Below are 21877 nucleotides of genomic sequence, written 5' to 3' on the forward strand. Positions count from 1 at the left end.
TGACTGGGATTTAGTTTTAGTCTAGTAGTTATTATGGAGAATTTGTGACCCCAAGATGTTTGTTGGATTTCTTGAACTGGGATATTTGGAGATTATTTTATGGTTGTCTTAAACTTTTTTTTTTTTTTATTAATTACTTATTCCTCTGGTTGTTGATATGCACAGGTTTGGGTCACTAACTGTTATCTTGATGTTATGAAGAACAGCATTAATCTTTCTTATTTAAAGATTATACTCTTTTGTTTCCTGTTTTGAGGAGTTGGTAAAAAAAAAAAAAGGTGTCCAATTTATACCACAGAAAATTAGAATTGTTGATAACTAATCAAAATGTTTAGACATTGATCAACTTAAAGAGGGAAAACATAGGAAAACATCTAAATAGAGGTAATAATTGTGGCATCTGTGTTTCCATATTTTTTCTCCCCCTGAATAAATGAACTAAAAATGAAGTTGAGATTTTCCAGCACTTTTTTGGTAATGAAAAAGAAAATGTAATAAAGTCACATTTAGTGAAAGAATCACTTTGTTTTATTAATTTTTTTCACATAGTCCCAATATTTACCCGTTTTGGGATCAAGGTATCCATAGTGAAGCAGGAAAATAAACATTTCTCAGGTAAATCATAAATTAAAAACTGTAAAATACAAAAGAAACAGAAGGTCGTCTTCTAGTACCTTGTATACCTGCAGCAGAGTATGTACAGTATATAAACCCTTAGAACAGTTTTTTCCTAATAAGGTTGAAACACTGATAGATTATCTGGAAGTTGAAGTCGTTTCCATCATCACTGTAAAACATGATCAATGCAAAGGCATATTCCAAAGTTATAACAGTACAAATATCAGAGGAACACTAGCAAATAGGAACACCTAGTACTGAGGTTATAATAATGTCCAACTGAGGTGATACTATGAGAGAAACCTGGATCTGAACCATGTTTAGATTTTTTTTGTTCTTTACACACCGCCACGTATTAAATACACATCAGTCCTGTGTCTCCTGCTGTCCCGGTCTGCCTCAGTACAGACCCACGTTGTCCCACTCCACCAGGTACTGCACCTTCCCGTCTGGAGTCACGCGTCTTGCCAGGATCCTCACGGCCTCCCCTCCACCTGCCCAGCTCCGGGCCACAGTCCCGTCACCCCCGCCCACGCCCACACCCATCCCCGCTCCGCTTCCCGCCCCACCACTGCCTCCTCCGCCGCCCGCGCCGCTCTGATACGGAGGAACGTCGCGCAGGATGAGGGGCTCCAGCTGCTTCTGACCCGGCTGGTGCTGGTGGTTGTGTTGCTGGCTGTGGTGGTGGTGCTGGTGGAGGTGATGGAGGTGGGGGTTCCCGTTGGAGCTGAAGGGGTACGGGTAGCATGGTGGAGGTAATCTGCAGGTGTCCTCCATGCTGCGAGAGCAAACAGAGGCAAAGATGTGAGAAATATGAAGCTTTTGACAGTTAAAGAGCTACAAATTCTCCCACTCGGGAATTATAACAATGAATTGCAATAAATGGTGACATTGTTGTTTTGAGACCATTTTCAAGTTTCTAAACAAAAAAAATATATATATATATCAAAGATATGATTTCATGAATGATTTAAAAATGGTCCTGTGAACCAGAAAAGAGGTTAAAAAGTGAATTTAGAACCTGCTGTAGTGATGAAGACCCCTGGAGAGAGGAGTGTTCCCATTGTAGGTGGAGTGGTACAGCGCATACATTCGCTTGGGAGGGGGGCTGTAGACGAAACAGACACAACATGTACATCATTAAACTGCAAAAAGAAACGGTGATTATATCCAAATGTGGGTAAAATTGTTAATTAAAAAGCTGCCATAGATAAATAAAAGGGATTTAGGCTTTATTTTTATTGAGCTCTGTTAATGTTTCTGCTACATATCTGTTGTCATTTGAAAGCAATTTAGGCAAAACATATTTATAGTTTAAATATGATATGACAAAAATTAGATGTTTATTTGAACCATGCAGTGAATTTTTCCAGTTGTTGGGGTATAAACGTTCAGGCAGATTCATCCATACCAAACCTTTCTTAGAAGGCAAATTTAAAAATCACCAGATTAAATGATTCATATAAAGCAGGATAAATAGCAATAGTAAAACAATATTTACATATTTAAAACAACACACTAATAAAAATCCACAATCAAATAACCCAGCATACTGACATTTAATCCAAAAGATCTTATATTAAAGTGACACAAGCTAAGAAATAAATACATCCTTACTTTATTAGTTTTAAAAACAAAAAATTAAATAATTTCAGTGTGTAATAATGTAATAAATAGCCCGATATAATAATTTTAATAAATGCTACTTACTATAAGATGAATATAGATAATGTTTTAAAATTTACACCCATGTCATTTTACGTCAGTAAATTGAACAAAACCTCCAGGGCAGAGGAAACCTTACCTTGCATCCATCTCCTCATCCAACTTCCTGGAGTTGTAAAGGTTGGCTCCTCCCACGTATCCATGGCAACATGGCAGAAGTTCCACTGGGTTGGCAGCGACCGGCGGTGGACAGGCCTGCGAACAGAGGGGTCAGTGTGAGAGGTGGCCCAAACACTCACACCTCTGGAACTGGAGCAGTTCGAATGCATATGTGAACGCAAAGTGGGCCAGAGAGCGCTCCAGAAACAGGAAGTGAACTCTAGCGCAGGGCATTCTGGGTAAATACAACCAAAGCAAACAAAAAAATGGCTCATGGTCTTTTACTAACGACAAAAGAGAAATCCTATAACAGCTACAATCTGATGCCACTCCATTTTTAGTCAAGTTTCGCGAAGAGGGAAGTTGCGTTCATGTCTTCTTCAGAGGTTTTTGGAGTTGTTTCCTTCAGTATTTTTCCAGTTGTTTCCACACAGTGCAGTGTGAAACAGAATCAATCAAACCAGGTCTTCTGGACTACCAGGTGTGAAAACACCCTTAAATATAAGAAACAATGAAGTTTGTAGTTGTGACATGACAAAATGTGAAAACGCTCATGGATTATAATTACTTTTTTCAAGGTTCACTACAGTAGAATAATTTTATCTTTAAGTCCATCGTATATCATCAAAGTTCTGTGGATAAAAATCCTGAATCATTTTTATATTTTGCAGAACTTGGAGCCAAAAGGGTTGACAGATCTGTTCCCTTTCCGTCCCATCATGTGGCAGAGTTACTGGTTAGAAAGGCAGCTCTCTGTCTCCCAACGACTCATAACAAGTACAAGCATCAGGATCATCATCAGATAGAGCCATCAGTCACAGGAAACATCATGCATGAGGTCGATTTCTCATCGCTGGACTGTGACATAGCACCACGCTGAGCCCATTATTATTCTGTAGCATGACTCTAATGACGGAGGACTATTACTCAGAGGCTCCAGCGAACGTCTGTGCCTTTAAACGCTGGTGCTCTGTCAGAGTTGCACTGTCAAGGTGCCAGCGCCACCTGGCCAAACTGTAATTGACTGCAAAGTGCGTTTGGAAGTGATCCCAGGCCATCAGCATTCCTACCCATCTCACTTTCCTCACTACAACCAAGAGCTGCTCCTCAAAGACGGGCGGAGATTAGCATCAGTCAGAGCAGAACAATGAGGCCTGGATATGCCAAAGGAAAAAAAGAAGAAGCGAGAAAAAAAATGAGAGCTCTGCAGAGCGTATTGTTCCAGGATTACAGTATGTGCACATACTCAGATCAGAGTGATGAGTAGGAGGAAAAAAGCACAAGGAGCATTCACGGTTAAGAATGCGGAGTATAAATAGCAACCACCACATGTGATGGTGCTTGTTTCAGAGCGATCCGCCGGGAATTGGCTTTGATGATAATGATAAATGCGACGCTGAACTGCAGGTGTTGATGAAATACAAGAGCAGGTTTTGGCAAGATTGGATTTGAATTATACATTTTACCGGAGCAACGCCACGTCTCTCACAGCTATTATTAATCTATCTGTGTACCCTCAAACATTAGCATCCTGCAGGAAAAAAAAGGAGAACCGCAACAGAGGCACTGAACTGAGGAGAGGAGTAAAAACTGATCTCCACGGTGAAATGAACCTTCGTGGTGTCGTCTGACTGACAGGTTATTTGAGTTGCAGAGAGCTGTTTATCTGACTGCAGCAAAGAGAGAAAAAAAGAAAAAGGAACAAAATATCAACGAGTTTGGTGTCCCACACCCCCCTGCATCCTCCCTTATCCTGAGACAGAGGCGCTGACCTGTGTCTCCATGATGCGACGCTTTGATTTACGTGACTCCGACCCCCCCCCTCTCCTCTGGCAGGGCAGTGACAACGGGCTGAGGACAAGAAAAACATAAATTAGTAAACAAGAAAAAACACCAGCAGAATTTCTTCATGTGTAATTTATTACAGTGGTGTAGGACAGAGTTTTAGGGCAGCGAATGATTATGAGAGGAACATATTAACAAAGTTTCACACATTTTTAGGAAAACGATGGGATTCTGACTGATTGTTTACGTTTAATTACACAATATGTGAGATTTCCAGAGTTTCATCTGAAAGAAGAAAAAAGAAACCTGCTGTTCTCAATCTGACCTTCTCCTGTGGGTGATGCTGATAGGCGGATCGGTGACGAGAGGCGACGAATCAGACGTCAGAGGAGGCGGAGCTCGGACCTGCAGCCCAAACAGACACTTCTTCTTCTTGATCTCCTTTCCAGAGACAAACCTGTGTGGCGCAGAGGAGCAGAAGTCACATTTCTGTTCTTTTCAGCATAATTAATTCACAATGCATTGCAACAGTAATCATGCTTCACTTTGTTTTTCACATTTTGTCATGCTGCAACCACAAATACAATGTTTTTTAATTGGTATTTTATGTAACGGAAAAACACAAAGTACAGCACAGTTGTGAAGTGATGGAGAAATGTAACTCTTTAACAAAAGGATAAACATAACATCTTCATAAGCAGCAAAAAAGCTGCATGAAGGCAAAATTAATCTGATTTGGGTGGCATTTGTTTGCTGTGTAGCCTAATAGATTCGTCCACCTGAGTTGCTGATCTTTGCAGCTCCTCCAGATTTACTATGAGCCTCACGGCTCTGGTTCGTACCAAACTGATAAAATTTAAGCGTTTCGAAGCAATAGGAGCTTAGGATAAATGCTTTTCTCACCGTTTTAAAATGACTCAACAGTTTTTGAGTCTCTATCAAATAAAATCCCAATAATTTTGGCTGGAACATGACAAAATGTGGGAATGCAGCTGAATATGGGGATGAACAGTTGCAAGGCACAGTGAAGCTTTCTAACACAATGTTCTTCAGCTCCTGATGAGAAGCAAGACGTGGGAACACTTCAAAGGTAGTGACTCTGTAATTAACATGCACATAATTAGAAGAGACTTCGCCTGGAGAAATATGCTGTTTTATTTGGCTACAAGGTTATTTTTAAACAACATTCAACAAAAATCTACTTGAAGCAGTTGCATTTCTTTAGTTCTAATAATTTAATAGAGGTTAGCAGCATTCTGTGCTGCTTACAAATCAAAATAATCTCTGTAAGTCTGTCAGATTCATTTCCCCGCCTCTTTATTCAAAGTCACACGTTTCGCCGCAGCCCGTCTCCTCGTCACTCCGGTCATGTGCGGCTGGTGTTTATTCTTCTCCTTAAACGCAACGACTCACCTGTCCTTGTGAGAGTTGAGAGCGTTGAGGAGATTGTGACAGCGGTCCTGCCTCGGCGTGTCAGACAGCTGCAGGACGGAGACGAGTGAAAAGGAATCAAAGCCGTGTTCACGCAGCGGACAACGCACACAGACTGCATACGATAATTTTCTTTTACAGCCACTGACAGCTGTGATGCTGATATGAGAAATTAACTGGTGCAGCAACGTGGCAGGGAGGGAAAAAAAGCTGTTGTTCTGCGGTGACAGAACGAAGAAAACATTTCAAGAATGTCACTTGGAGTTGAAAGGAGAAATTTCAAAAATATGCAGAAAAAGCTCAGTTTGTATACAGCCTCAAATATTCACATAAAATCAATCTGTGGTTCTGCATGTTGGCCAGTGACACCAGTGTTGTGGTTTTAATCTTTGGAGTTATTATTGGTGACATTTCCACATCTATTTTAGATCCAGATCAAATAAATGTAAAACATTTTATTAGCTCTCGGTTCACCTTTTAACAAAACTCATTTTAAACCCACTTTAGCTGAATTAAGCAGAGGGAAAACAAGTTCATCTGAAATCACCTCAACAATCTAAAAGACAAGCTGGTGTGTTTGAAATCATTTTCTCCCTCTGGTAGCAATGTTCACCACCAAATTAAATCAAGAATCATCAAAACCTTCAAGTTAAGAGGTCGCAGTAAAAAGTGACCTTAAAGTGACCTAGAGCATCATGTTGCCACCAGAGCAGAGCTTATTTAAACTGGCAGCAAACTGGGACAGCACGAGTGTCATCTGGTCAAGAAAAATCATAAAAAACAGACTGAAATTTTACAAGAAATTCAAAAATTGGAAATTATATCATATGATGAATTTTCTTTCTGATCATGGAGTTGCTTCTAAAGCTAAGGATCAGAATTTCTCTGCAACAACAATCCAGAAACAATTCGACGATGATCTGTGGATTTTTCAGAAAAACTAAGCATAAAAAACAATAATAAAGTGGATGAAAAATCTGAACATTAGTATTTTTAAACCTACTGAGATCCGTTCTCATAAACTTCAGTACTCTAAATTTGATCTATTTCAATCTCAGTGAGTTTTTATCCAAATTTAATGAAAATTAAATGAAAAAAGTAAAAATATTTTGTGTTTGAGAGAATTCAGTCCAGTTAAATAAAATAAATAAACTTTAAGGAAAAGCCTCAAGAACTAAGGATCAAGTCAAAAAGATTGCAAAGGAAGGAACATATAAATAAATGAGACATTTCTGCAGCATTGTATGCTTATTGTTTACTTAAGATAATAATGAAGTAACTATAAGTCAAAGTATTCATCCATGAAGCGGTGAAAATAAATACAAAATAAATCATTTCACTTCAGCTTTTCATTTTTTGTCAAATAATAACCACAAACGTCAATTAATTTAAAAAGGATTTTATGTAACTGAGTGAAAAGTAGTGCATAATTGTGAAGTGGATTTTGGCACGTATTTATATTTAGCCCCCATTTTTCTGACACCCTCAAATAAAACCCGGAGCAATATTTGGTTTTAGAGATCATCTAGCTAGTAAGCTGCAGAGATGCACAGCTCAGGAGGGATGCGTGTGTTGGACACATCTCCGTGAACAAACCTTCTTCATCATGAAACATTGAGATAAAAGGTCAAAATGCTTTTATGTCCTTTTTCTTCCACTTCACCAGTTTGAATTATGCTCAGTTTTTTCTGTCAAATTGAAGTTTGCGGTGGTTAGATGACAAAATGTGGTGGAATATTCAGCTGAAAGCAACACATGAACAAATACTAGCTAAATAACATCAGGTGAACAATTTTAAGAGGAAACTCAAAGCAAAGACGCTCAGGGTCATTTCAGCTGACTTTCTATAAAAGAAGATCATCAAAGGACTAAATGCTTTAACTCTGCAGTGTTTCCCTGAGTTCCCTCAGAGGTCGACTATTACATTTTACTTTAATGCTGCTTAATAAGCTTTAAATCTCACTCGTAAAAGAAAGAAAAAAAGGGAAGCCTGTAAGTATTTCACATCATTTCATCATTGTGCTTAAACAGGGAAATATCAATACCGCGCCCAGGAGCAACGAGTCCCAGTTCTCGTTGGTGAAGGACAGGATTTCATGGTCGAAATCAAAGTATTTCCTCTTACAGCACAGCGAGAGGTGGTAGAGGACTAAATGAGCCAGGTCCACCCTGCAGTTAGAGAAAAATACTTTGTTAGTGTGGTTAAAAATATTCCCAACTTCATTTCTGATTCGTTATTGAAATTAAAAATCATTTCTAACCAGGTCATGGGCAGCCTCTGGACTGTCTCCGGTCCCTTTGCACAAACTGAACACTGGAACTGATAAAACCTGAAATAAACACGCAGAAAAAAAAAATCAGTCTCGTTTTCTTCTCTGGATAAAACTAAAATAGAGAGAGGTGTATCTTTCTAGATAATACCGCTCAGCTTTAAAATCTGACCCTGAAACTTACTTCCATGCTTTTATCTGCATGAAGGTCACGGTGAGAAACGAGGCGCCTGCACTGTGAGACGGCTGCACACGCTTACTATTCTAACTGTAAACTCGATCTTCGCTCCTCTTCCATCACCTGCTCTGCAGATGTTCCTCCCATCCTGTCAGTCTCGATTTAATCCCTTCTTTTCTGCTCCCACTCGCACAGTTTGGTGTCAGGATGGGCGTAAAAAGCCCCACAAAGACGGATAATTATAATGATAACTTCAGTGGATGGATGTGTTTTGCTACGTGGAGCAGATGCTCTGGAGTGTGTCGCTTTGAGCTGAAGACGAGTCGTTGTCCTCGTCGCACTGTGAACGTTAACATGCACGCTCACTAATCATTTAATCTGGAGGTAATTAAGGCCGTTTGTTGACAAGTGAAGCCGTCATGGCGACATACGTATTGATCAAATGTATTTTTCCCTCAGACCAGCATCTAATTCTATGATTAACGTGCTAATTAGGAACTTTAATTCATTGTTTGTTTCGGTAATAAAACTGATAAATAGTTCTTGTTTTTAGCCATTTAAAAAGTTTTGTTTTTCGTTATAGATACTAAACAAAGGTCTGCAGGTAAAATGACAGATTTTTTTTATGATTCAATCTTAACTGAAAATCAAATGAATATGTTGGAAGGAAAACAATAAAACACAACAAGCCCAAACTAATACATTGATTCAGATGCAGCAATCTTCTATTATAATGAGTCTGATTAACATGAAATAAAGTTCAAGAGTTCTAGCTACATTTTTCCAACTTCCAAATTTAGTGAGTAAATAATTCCTTAATATTGATTTTTTTTTAAATTACTTGTTCCAGTGGGACATTATTTCACTTATTCCTCCCATATTATAAATGAAATAATTCCATTAATAAATATCAAGGAATTATTTACATAAAACAAGCTTCTAGATCTTGTGGAAAAGTTATTTGTAAACTAGTTTTGCCTGGTTTCTAGTCTTCTAAGGTATTTGTATTAAAAACTGGACCATCCATTTTCTTACACCCTTGTCCTTCAGTCCCTCCAGCTAACGTTTCGGGCGAGAGGCGGGGTCACCCCGGACAGGTCGCCAGTCTGTCGCAGGGCAACACAGAGACACACAGGACACACAACCATGCACACACACACACACACCTAGGGACAATTTGGAAAGGCCAATTAGAAGCCAGAGTACCCAGAGAAAACCCACGCATGCACAGGGAGAACATGCAAACTCCATGCAGAAAGACCCGAGGCCGGGAATCGAACCCAGAACCTTCTTGCTGCAAGGCAACAGCTCTACCAACTGCGCCACTGTGCAGCCAACTGGACCAAAAATACTTTGTAATTCATTCAGCATCAGGTTGGATAAAGTTATGAATACATTAAAATACCAGGGAGTTTTCACCGACAACTTTCAGACCTCTGCTGGAAAGCTTTACGATGGGTCTGACTTACATCTATAACAAAATAAGAATAACTTAATGAGAAGAAGAATAAACAAATCAAAGACGTTCTCATTTTCATCTCACACTAAACTGCCTTCTTGAAAGAGATTACAATCTGCAAATTATTTAAAAATTACCAAACTTTAGGTACCCAATGCTATTTATTTCTGTTAGTTAAAGGGACTTTTCTCTGCACGCTTTTATATTGTGTGCTTATTTTAAAAAAATGTAATTGTCTAATTAATCCATCTACCATCAGTGAGTGTGTGTCTTTTAAATACCTTCACAGTTTCTAAGCCAAAACATTGAAACATACAGAAATAAATACAAAAAGTGTGTCATGATTGTGTGAGCTCCACCAAACAGCCCACCTGACAGATGCCTATTTTTCCTCATTAAGCTGTTCATGATTTATTTTAGCTGTATATATAATTCTTTTCCCTAAATGAGTGACGTACCTGTCTCCATACAGCAATGGCTTCAATAGACACTGAGTGCAGGCCTCGTGGAACCACTGACCACAGCTGCCACACTGCAGCATCTTCAGGTTCCACCTGCAGCCCGACAACAACAAAACCCGTCAACAAACGGACATGTCCAAAAGGAAAGAAGAGACCACTGCACCGGACCACAATCATGGTTACTCCACCAAATACTGATTTCTGAACTCTTCCTGAGTTAAAACATTAGTATTGTTGTTTCTAAATGAAGATTAATTTGTTTTCTTTGCATTATTTGAGCACTGAAAGCACTGCATCTTTTTCATTTATATAATAAATGCTCCATTTTGTCAGTTTGTCATGATGTCAGTAGTTCATAGAATAAAAGAACAATGTTCATTTTACTCAAACATTTTCCTATAAAGAGTGAAATCAGAGAACTGATCGTTTTGCAGTGGTCTCTTAATGTTTTCCACAGTTGTATCTACATAACCAGATTAATTCCTGAAGTTAGAGAGCGAACATACAGACAGCATCAGATGGCACTGCTGGTAGAAATGTCTGAAAAATTCATAAATTCATATTTAATTTCAGTAGATTGATCTCAGATTGTATCGGTCATAGTTGATAATGATCCGAATCAACACAGAAATGGTTCTTTACTCTTTCGTTTCGATTTCTTTATCTCCTCAGCTCCTCCTGAGTTCATCAGTTTGCTTTTGATGAATTCACCTGTAATCATCCGGTCCATTTGTGTCAAAAACACTTTTACCAGAAGAGCCAAAAACATGGAGGGTTTTGTAGTCAGAATTGGTGCCACTCACTCTCCAGGTCCGGCGCAGTAGCAGTAACACTGCTGCTGATTGGTCAGATGCTGAGGATCCCAGTCTAAGGACAACAGCTGGTAGGGGAGCCGGAGTTTCATGAACTGCATTAGTCGGGCGAAGCGTCCGCGTTTCAGAGCTCCGCCTCTCTGCAGAGACAGTTTCAGGACAGAGATGCTCGCTTTCACATCGCTCTCATATCAGTAAGCAGATCAGGCTCGATTAGAAGATGGATCTTTGTCTCATTTCATCGCAGGTCAGCTGTGAGAGATGGAGACTGAGACCAGATCAGAGGATCTGGACAATGAGCTCCGCTCCACTGACTGATTAATAATGAACCCACTTCTCTCTCATGTCTACAGAAACGGAGCACATGTGATGGATTGATTTTTAATGTGCTCCTCTCAACTCCACTGAAGCATAAATATAAATATTGACTGCTCGCAAATTCTCTGACATATTGAAGTCAACACTGAGAAATTCAGTGAGATTCTTGCTCTAATAAACACATTTTGCGCCTCACACATTACCATGTGGATAGATATATTTGACTGGATTTCTTAGCTCTTTTATAAAAAAAAATGTGAGACGGGGAGATTAGCAGCCTGACCTTGGTGGCGACAGCAAAAACACATTGTCGACAAATCCAGGAGTCGCTGTCAGCTTCTGGCTCGATGGTCGGCGTGTGGCACTCCGGATGATAACCTGTAATGGGAGGAGGAGGCAGAGCGTTTAAATCGTCTTTGCAGGACAGAAAGCCTGGATGACGCTAATAACAGGCCTGCTCCATTTTCACTTCTTTACGAGTTCATTTCAGAAGCATGCAAACATCCAACTGTTGAATTTGCATATAAGAAGCAGAGTTTGCCAGCATTATTCCAGAAAACAGACGGTCAGCATCTTTGCTTGAGGACGACATGATGGTAGAATCTCCCTCCATGACCTGCTGCTGCTACATGGCGGCTCTTTAGATTTATTTCTGCTGCGTTTATCAAAAGGTTTTAGCATTTGTATTTTCTACCAGATATGGAAGGGGTTCTGCAGTTTGACATCAAGAGCTTTACAGAGAAACAATGCCAACAAACGACTGCACGTTTGTCAAGAAAGATTAGCTTTGTTGCTATAGTTAGCTTAGATTATTAGTGGGAGTTATTACATGCTCCGTTAATCACGGTTCAGTATTTGCAGATTTTCCTGTGGAATGCAACTCCAATTTATTTTTGGAAAATTCACAAGTTCACAGATTGTTTCTCAGAGCATATCTAAAATATTCAAAAGCACTGCTTGCCGACCCCGGATTAAGCAGAAGATAAAAAATGGATGTATTTATTTTGACAGATTAAATTAATATCTAGTTTTACACTTCAGCTGTAAAATGTTTAGTTTCTTCAAGCTGTTCATACATGATGCAGTCAAGGTTAATTGTCTGCCATTCAGTTGCTGCGTTTCCATTAACTATTTGAATTGCACAAATTGAAATTATGAAAATAAATTTGCTTAAAGGAAATACTGTAATTTTGAAAGAACTAAAATCTTCTTGTGCCAGGAAGAGGTGGTTTTTCGGCCGTATCGAAATATATGTATTTCGCAAAACTACAATGGACACATTGTTTTCAAATCACAAGGGGTCACATGGTCAACAGCCGGATGTTACTACTGGCAGAAACGACAAAGAACACAGTGACAGGAAGTAGTAGGAGGAGGAGGATGGTTTGTTTTGTTAATTTTGTCAGACACTGTGCAGCTGGCTCCACCAGAGCTCTCACAGCATCTGAAGTTTTTCACAAAAAGTTGTTTCATCTGAACCTGTTGAATCCACAGCTCCTCAGTAAAATCATCACCTATAATTTCACCAAGACGCTGCAGGTGCAGCAGATCCGAAGTAGGCGGGGTTTGCTGCTCCGATGCCAGAATAAGACGCTGACGTCTCCTCTGCTGGCTGATATATGATGAGTGCTAACGCCATGACTGAATTATGAATATATCTCATGTAGCTGTTTACATCTGTCGCTGTCATGATTTTTAATGACTTATCATTAAAAACAAGCTCATTTACATGTGATTTGTATATAATTTCTTATTTAATGGAACCACAACTGCAAAATTGTGTTTTTTGACAGTGGTAGAATGCAGACAAAGATTTTCACGTTTGTAATGGAAACGCTGCCAGTGAAATGCTCCTGAGATCCTCTGTTCCTAGCAGTGATACTTCCATATTTCTCTTTACAGATGAAACCATCTCCGTTTCTTTTGTTAAAAAAAATTATCATTCTTATTCTAACACCCAATAGTCACATTTATTTGATCTTCTATTCTCCGGTCTAGAGTGTGAATTCATTGTTAGATCAATATTGATGAAACGCTAAACTAGATTTAGCAGAAATCATCAGTCGGTTACATTCCTCCTCCCTGTGACTCGGCAGCTCATCCTTGTTCATCTTGAAATGTTCTGAATCTGGGATCTTAACTCAGTTTCTCTAAAGATCTGATCATTTTTGAGGTGATGTTTTTTTTTTTGCAGAATTGCATCCATAATAATAAACATTTGTTGCCAATAATTGCTTTGGTTTCTTTATCTTTAAAAGAATTACACTGGCAAATTAGTAGCTTTCTGAATTAGAATAAAGAGACAATAAAGACACCCTGAAAGATTTAAATCTATAAGTTCTGTGTCTCTTGATGTCTTATTTATTTTCCCTCCCCTGTGAGAGCAGACCCGACATCATTTATGATATGCGGCGTTCTGTGTTGTTATTTACCATCCTGTGTCAAACCTTCAAGGTCACTACCGGCTCTGACGGAGAAGCAGCGTTTGACAGAGCATGATGAGGCATGCCTCCTTACCGTGGTGACATTTAAGACAATTTATGAGGGGTTCTTTAAGAGGCGGGGCGTCACAAATACAGCAAACTTCTTCCACTCCGGCAGCGACTGAGGGAAACAGGAAAACAGAAGGGAGGGGACGATGTAAATGTGAGAGGAAGACAGAGACACGGAGAGAGAGAGAAAGCAGTCAACTGCATTAATTTATGTATATTGATTCACGTCCCTGCCACCTCATTGATTTCAGAGTCGCCTGCATCTTTGGTTTGACGCGCTGATGTTCAACCTGGTCCTAACAAGTGTCCAACCTCCCCTTTGACTCAACATGAGGTGGCAAAGGACAGTCCTCTCTCTGAAGGCTCATTAGTCTAATAACGTCATTAATTGACTCCAATAATCCAGAAACAAGAAGCTTCCACAACGGGCTTAATGCTAATGTGGGTAAATATACGTATGTACTTTTAGCATTTCAAGAAGACAGCTGAGAAATTAAGACACAATTTCAAAAAGCAGGAAAAATCTGAAAATGTTTCTTTAACTTTAAGTTGACTAAGTCAATTTATTCATTTATTCAAAATATGTATTCAAACTTTATAATTTTTTAAAATCATTAATATAGATTCCTAGATGTATCAATATTCTGCATAAAAACTCACATTTAGTCAGATTTCTTGTTTTAAAACCTTGTCTGCACATTAACAGGAAATTGCTAACTGGGTCAAACAATAAAGGTGCATTTCACAATATTGTGTTAGCCCTGATCCATTATATGTCCACTAGAGTCTGAGGTTCAGATTAAATGTGCTGACGTGTCTCAGCTGCTGTGGTCGCTGCCTCCGAGAGGCTAAAAGTAATAAACTCAGGCAGTTCACTGCAGCCATACAATACCTGTTAACTTTTCAATGTACAGAAGGAAAACTTGTTATTATTTGGACAAACAACATTCAAGCATGATTCAATCAGCTAAAGTACACAGCGGCCCTGCAGCAGCACCGCATCTCCAGAATCAGACCAAACAGGATTGTTTCAAAGCGCTTACAGTAAAAAACAAAAGAAAAATTCAACCAAACACGATGAAATATCTACATAACTGTCAGCGTTTAAAATGAATGAGACGAATGTTTCTGCGAGAGAGAAAAAGAGCTCCAATCAGGAGTATAAACTTTAACCAAAGTAAAATAATCATCCTTTCTACAAAATAATTAAAATTATAGCAATTTTAGTGAAAATGTGTGACTGCAGGAGGTGAAAGTGTTATTTTACTACACAAATTTCTCACTCTAAAAGATTAATAAATTCACTCAAAACCTAACAAGAACACACTGAGGAGTGGCATACATTTCTTAAAAACTAATTATATGCTAATGATATAAATTCCTGTGTCTTTGTTGCTGTTTTTCATGCACAGTGCACCTGAACACCTAAAACAAAACGCTGATGAGAGAGTTTATTATTAGTCTCACAGCTGGACGCAGAATCCATGGCTTATTAAAAATCGGTATTTTGGAGTTGAGGTGGGTGATTAAACTTTTATTTTTAGATTTTGCGGTACTGTGGTGAAAACAATAAATGTGAGAATAAGAGCTATTTATTACTTCTTTTTAAAATAACTTTATGAGTGTTGCTACATAACACAGCAATCAAAGTGCAAGCAAAATAAAAAATATTTGTGATTTGCTTAATTAGGTTTGTCTCAGTAAACTTCATCTAAACAAACCGTGGATGAGATATTCAAAATAACAATCCTGACAGGTTTTTTAACATCATCAATTGGAATGTATTGTGACAACAATGAGTTATAATAAACAGTATGATAAACTCCCACCCTAAAATTAGAGTGATTTTATTTATGTTTTAGAATCTAACTGATGTAACAACAGAGATTTTGCATTAGGCTCATAGTAAGCTCAAAATATTGATAGAAAAACAACGAGAATGCCCCTAAAATCAAAGGTTTACTTGCATCACCAATTCTAATATCCATCACCACAAATATAAAACATGGCAAGTTACAGGTATAAAGGCATTTATTCACATTTTCACAGCTTGTCTCTACTTAAACTAGTGAGGTTTACTTGTGAAGACGCTCCGTGAGAGAAATATTTTGTTGTCAGTTTTTATTGCGACATTAAATTTGGCTAAACTTTCGCTGCTTTAGCTCTGTTACGATTACCAAAGTATGACTTTTAGAATTGTAGTTACTACATTTCAATGTATTTCTCCAAATTCATAAGTTTAGTTACACTAAGAGTCTTTTGATGGGTTAATTCATAATATTTTAACTGGAGGCAAACTGGTGGACGTATTTAAAACACAGTGCTTCCTTTTGTGACTATGTGAAAATCTAAATAATGAAAATCTAAATAATTAGAGACGTTAGGAAGAGAATTGTGGATCTTCACAACTCACTTTCTAGAAAGATGCTGAAACAATTACAGAGAGAATAAACAGAATGAGAATGTTCAGCTATCATACTGTCTAGGAAAGAGATACTTTCTGCGTCGCAGAGATTAACGGGTTTTGGTGTCAAATGTTCAAATCAACCCCGGAACAAAAAACCAAAAGACCTTGTGAAGATGCTGACTGAAGCTGTTAAGAGAGAGTCATTATTCACAGCGAAACAAGTCCTGCACCGACAGAGAGGGAAGAGCAATTACTCAAAAAACAACATACCTGTCCTGTAGTCTGATGGAATAAAAACTGAGCTGTTAGCTTTTATGGATATTGTTACATTTGGAGCAAAACAGCGGCACACTTTAAGTCTTAAGCATGTGGGTGTAAGCATTATGCTGCGTTAGCGGTTTGCTGCAGGAGGGACTGGTGCTCTTCACAAAATCCATTAGGAAGATTTATGTGGAAATAGTGACGCAACATCTCAAGACACCAGCTGGGAAGTTAAACACAGAAAGGTTTTTCCAAATGAACAGCGACCAAACTTAATTATGAAGCGTCTTAAGGACACAAAGTTAGGATTTTGGAGTGGTCATCACAAAGCTCTTCTCAGAGAAAAATGTTTTTGGAGCTGAAAAAATTATGGGAACAATTTATAAACCTGACCCAGTTAAACCAGTTCAGTCAGGAGGAAAGGGCCAAAATTCCAGAAAAGATAACAGGATGACCCAATTCACACAGTTTAAAAAACAAGTCCGCTATATGTTACAGAAATGTTAGCCTGGATGTTGCCTTCGAAAGCAATTCTGCTGGATTCTCATCTCCCTTCTGTCTAAGCTTTCTCCCATTGACCTCGATTTCTCCTGGAGAATTTCAACAGGGCCAATCAGTGAACAGAAGGAGCTGGGAATGATGATTCCAATTTTCAGCGTTGCTTTAGTATTGTACTCCTCCTATACGCGGTTGTGGCTTGGCAATGGCAGCAGAGGAAGTCTGCTGGCAAAGATGTCGGGGTCGTTCATATCACACGCAATTTCCGACAAGCTTCATCGAGCTGGCGCTTTACATAAACCACAGCTGAATGTCCGCGCCTCCAGCAAGCAATCCTCTCTCAACTGTGTATGTGATAAATCAAAGCCGTCATCACATACATTTCAAGGCTAAGAAAATGTATGTGAACTGCTCAGTTTAAAAGAAGTTGAAAAATCTCTAGAAAGGTCCCTTTTATTGTTGTGATATTTAGCAAATAGAAAAGATTTTGGCAAGCCCAAATCAGAAACGCTTAGTCCACTTTAACCTGCTGTAAAAAATTGGCTTCAACAATGTCTTTGGGTGCCGCTAAGTCTACGCTACAGCGAGATTTTACTCAATGGAAAAGTTCTCCCTACACAGAAAGCTTTACTCCGCCATCAGAGGGAAGAGGAAGCAGTTACTCTTACACGAGTGAATGTCCTTTCTCAGAACCCAGAACTCTGAGTTGTCCTCGAATCTCACCAAGCAGCACTGCTTGACTCCGTCGACCTGAGGACGGGGGGGAAAGGAGGAGACAATTATGGGAGTCTTTCAACACACGACCACTTGAAAAGTATCTTCCCAAAACACTTACTCTCTTCACATTGCCAAGGTACAGTAGTCCATCACTCCAACGAGCCAACACATCATCTCCCTCACTGACTCCCCCCATCCTGAGGAGAGACACAGAGAGGAGAGAGCAGGGCTTGTGTGAAAATGGAAATCCGATTTATCCGTTGAATACTTTGCTGCTGTTGCTGACATACAGGGTTTACGTCCCCCGGCCTCTCAGACAGCCGGCTTTCAGTCCAAAGGGGTTAAAATTTCACCCAAACACACACACTCACACGCACACTCCTCTTCTTCAGACCTGAGCATAGCGACAGCCTGTATCCACCAGAGTGAAAGATGAGAGTGAGTATACACAACCAGAGAGCAAGACAAATGATTACTGCACACATCAAACACACACGCACACACACACACACATAGGGGGGAAAAGCACTGCATGATGACTGCTGCAACACAGTTTAACTGGATGCAGCTACTTGAAGCATCTGCCTTGCACTTTGTCCGCCGTCTTCCTCGCCTCCTTTCTCAACAGCTTAAAAACTTGAATAGATGCATGAAGCGACTCCTCGGGCGTTTTGTCTTTTGCACGCTGAGCATTTGTTCCAGTGCATGCACACATGTCAGTGCAGACGCAGCATGCAGAGCGGCGTTATCAGATGGAGGATTGAACAGTGGGGGCTGGCCGGCTGAAGGGTACCTGTCAAGTCGAACTCCTTTCCGTCGGGGTCACTGGGATTCCTGGACAGGCTGGACATGAAATGCCCTCATCAGCTGTGGATGTCCAATTACTGCCAGCTCCGATGCGCAGCGTGCTGGTTTGCAAAAAGTGGCTGGTGTGCATGTATGTCTCTGTCTGTGCCAGGCGCCTCGCTCTGAGTGTGTGTGTGTGTGTGTGTGAGTGTGTGTGTCAGTCAAACCGTCAGCAAGGAGGAGGAGGTGGAGGAGGAGGCGACTGTGACTGTCCGTCCGTCTCTCTCAGACTAGTTTGTCCGTCCTTTCTCCGCGGTGCCGTTTCATCATGTCCCCGTCGCTGTTGCTCCCTCACCCCCCACACTCACACCTCACCCCTCTCCCCGCCGCCGAAGCTTATTAAGGCGGATTTTGTCTGAGCTGCACCGGAATCAAGCCGCCAGAGACGCCATCATCCCTCTGCCTCTCGCCCTCCGCCGACTTGTTGTGACGCAGACATAAAACACAGAGCTATCGTGGGAGTGGGTTGGTGGGGGCATCCTGAGGTGTGGGAAGTGTGCTCGTATAAAGGGGTTTGGGGGGTCCTCGCTGTCTGAGAGGGTGACCCTAAAATGATTGTGACACGCTTGTGATGTGTGAGGGCAGGAAGTGAAGGATGCAGGGCTGCAGCGCGCGCGGTGGCAGGGGCCAATTAAGCGGCCAATTAGTGACTTTAGCCGCCTCATTAATTGGTCTCCGACAAGAAGTAAGATCCAAGTTTAGGAGAGGAGAGAGGGAAAGTTTTCAAACGGAAAAAAACTGAGGCCAGCGCTTCAAAGGGTTCGGATCTGAAGCCTCTGTCAAAATTAACTTAATGCTTCTTTAATAAAGTGCCTTTCTGAAGGAGTCTGTAACATAACGCATGCTTTCATCTTCCTGAAAAGACAAAAATGGCATCTGTTTAAAAAAAACATGAGAAATACTGAGATTTTGGTGTAACCTTACTGACAATGGAGGAAAAATAAAAATATTTCCTGCACGTCCATCTGAAATTTTTTGGGGGGGGTTGGTTGAAAATAACACACAGTACCTTATAATATCTAAAATAAAAGGATAAATTGTTGAAATCAAATTCTATTTTCCAATTTAACAGACTGTACATGTTAAAATAAAAACGCTTACAGTACAGATCGTGTCGGCACATTGGCTTACTCTCAGTTGAATTTTTTCCCCAGAACCATCTCACGACTTGTTGTTCATTTCTTACACGTTAAAAATACCAGTCAGTCAGACATGTGGTAACGCCGCTGTATACGGTTCAAAATGGCCCCTGGCACATTGAAAATAAAAGGTGGAAGTTTAGTTTTCCATGTGCGACCACTGGAGGGCGCGCAACTACCAAAAACTCTGCCTGGATGACTGGTGACGTCCAACGAAGAATGCTGTAATTTCATAAAACTCTTCATTTTGTCATTTGAAAAAATTCACTTAAATAAGATTAATGATGGGAAGATGCTGGTCCAAAAATATTAAACTAGTTTATGTGAATAAAAGAGCGAAATATCAGGCCCTTAAACAGTGCAGCCATGTTGTTTTCACATACTATATGCAACATGCAGTAAGAGCATCACCTGCAATTAATCTGAATTCACATGGTTATCACTAGATCAAGGGTCACAGATTGTGCAGATTAGAATAAACAGGAAGAAAGCTAAAGGTCAGTAAAGCAGAGAACTGAAGGAAGTTCTTAAGATTTTGTTGAAATTTCCAAATTTGCACTTAAAACACCCAGACTAAAGTAAAGATTTGTGTTTATACGGGGTGATGGATAATTGTTCTCAAGAGGCACTCATCAGGTCTGTGTGTTTTTAGAGAGAATAAATGAAAAAAAGTCACACTTTATAAGTTAAAAACTGGAATTATTGTATTTTTGACATATTACAAACAAACATACAACATCTTTAATGCTTTGTTGTGTTTCCTTTTGCATAAATTACCATATCAATGCAGAGTGGCATGGAGGCAACCACCCATGTTCTGATGTTTTCAGAAATCCCAGGCTGCCTCAAAAGCAGCCTACAGATTTCTCAACAGACAATACTCAATAGATTAACTGTAGGTTCTAGATCAGGTCAGTTTATTGGCCAGTTAAGCACAATGAAAACTAAGTGATTAAAGCGGGTGCTGTTTCTTTTAGCAGTGTGAACAGCTGCCAAGTTGTGATGGTAAATGAAATCAGCATCTCCATAAAGCTTGTCAGCAGAGGGAAGCACAAAGTGCTGTAACATCTTCTATTAGTTGACTCTACACTTGGCAAAGCACAATGACATGGCTCCACAAATCATAATGAAAAAATGCCAACAAGGAGATATAGGGAGTGTAAGAATTATTATGTGTTATCACTCTTACATTAGTAGTTTTACATTACTAGTTTGTTTTTCATTTAAAGGTTTTAGCTTTCTACTGTGTGTGTGAACCGATGTTATGTTGAAACTTGTGTCTTCCCACACTTGCAGGTTAAGAAAAATACCTATCAGGGCGTACACAGGGTAACAGGAGGAACCAGCAAGGAGTGACTGAGAATGAGGTGCTTAAGTACTTAGGGAAGTGAATGCTGAACATAAGACCTGGGCCGATGAGCTAGCAGGTTGCAGGTGTGAGAAGAGAGCAAAAAGCAGACTGTAAAGAGAGAGAGAGAGGAAGAGGAAGTGACACAGGGGGTGAGAGAGAGCACACTGGGGACCAGGAAATTAACAAAATAGAAGCATAATAATAAAAAAATAGATTAAATAAGAAAAGGACCAGACACAAGAAATGAACATATCTAGACTCATGAAGAAGGAACTGAGGTAAAAATATAAACAAGGCAGAACAAGCAGAAAGAACTAAGGAACACAAATAATGAATCCAAAACAAACTCAAACAACCCAAGATCCTGGCATGTTCTTCATACTTCCTCTAGACTGAAAGATCTGGATGTCATCTGTAAAGAAGGTTTTGGACCACTGAGCAACAGTTCAGTTTTTCTTCTTCTGCAGGAAGAAAAACGTTTGTGGTTAAGGAGTAACTTAGAAAAGTGTCAGTGGTGACTCATGTCTGGGATGCATATGGTTGAGATGCCTACTGATTTCAGCTGCAGTTCACTTCGACATTTCTCAGAAATGTCCTCGTTTTATGTTTTCAAGAACATTTCTGAAATTAATCTCAACCCTTCTGAGTGTTTTCTAGCAAATTATCTAAGTTTCTAACTCATAAAATTTTGACGTTATTTTTCTAGAACATTTCGGATAAATATAAAATAAATGTTTTTTTTATGGAAATTCATAAAAAAAATTTTAACTACAATGGTCTTATTCACCGTCGTAGATTTTTTATCATTCATAATGAAATAAAAATAAAAATATTTTTTTATTTAAATATATTCTAATTTACGGAGATGGATACGCGTATATATTGCAGGTTAATTGCAAACTGTCCATGTGAGGCTCAATGAGGACAGAGATAACATGCATCACACAGTCATGTTTACAGGTTTGACTCATTTTTAAAGTTTCAAGGTAATTAATAAACCTCTAAATGTT

General features: G+C 39.5%; 1 protein-coding gene across 2 annotated transcripts; it reads right to left on the bottom strand.

Annotated features, from left to right (window-relative positions):
- Positions 1–500: 500 nt before the first annotated feature.
- phf1 (PHD finger protein 1) lies at positions 501–19730 on the bottom strand. 2 transcript variants are annotated; one of them, XM_008430777.2, is made up of 16 exons: positions 18325–19730; positions 17822–17942; positions 17650–17728; positions 17483–17564; positions 13674–13760; positions 11440–11534; positions 10830–10978; positions 10024–10119; positions 7920–7988; positions 7704–7827; positions 5641–5708; positions 4553–4684; positions 4215–4293; positions 2423–2538; positions 1640–1726; positions 501–1396 (listed from the first exon to the last, which is right to left on the bottom strand). In XM_008430777.2, the coding sequence occupies exons 3-16, from the start codon at positions 17725–17727 to the stop codon at positions 1018–1020; spliced, it is 1641 nt and encodes a 546-aa protein (XP_008428999.1). In that variant the 5' UTR covers position 17728; positions 17822–17942; positions 18325–19730; the 3' UTR covers positions 501–1017. The 2 variants fall into 2 exon arrangements, with proteins under 2 accessions (XP_008428999.1, XP_008428998.1); XM_008430776.2 differs by lacking the exon at positions 17822–17942 and having other exon boundaries at positions 18325–19728.
- Positions 19731–21877: the final 2147 nt, after the last annotated feature.

This window comes from Poecilia reticulata, linkage group LG16 (genome assembly GCF_000633615.1).
Source record: "Poecilia reticulata strain Guanapo linkage group LG16, Guppy_female_1.0+MT, whole genome shotgun sequence".
Classification (NCBI taxonomy): domain Eukaryota; kingdom Metazoa; phylum Chordata; class Actinopteri; order Cyprinodontiformes; family Poeciliidae; genus Poecilia; species Poecilia reticulata.

What these genes read in the sequence shown, in the direction of transcription:
- phf1 (XM_008430777.2), bottom strand. Translation starts at nt 17,727, where the DNA reads ATGGGGGGAGTCAGTGAGGGAGATGATGTGTTGGCTCGTTGGAGTGAT. An exon ending in CCATTGCTGTATGGAGACAG is followed by an intron (nt 7,989 to 10,023) that starts GTACGTCACTCA and finishes TGTTTATTTCAG; the next exon opens with GTTTTATCAGTTCCAGTGTT. An exon ending in GGTCTTCATCACTACAGCAG is followed by an intron (nt 1,397 to 1,639) that starts GTTCTAAATTCA and finishes TTGCTCTCGCAG; the next exon opens with CATGGAGGACACCTGCAGAT.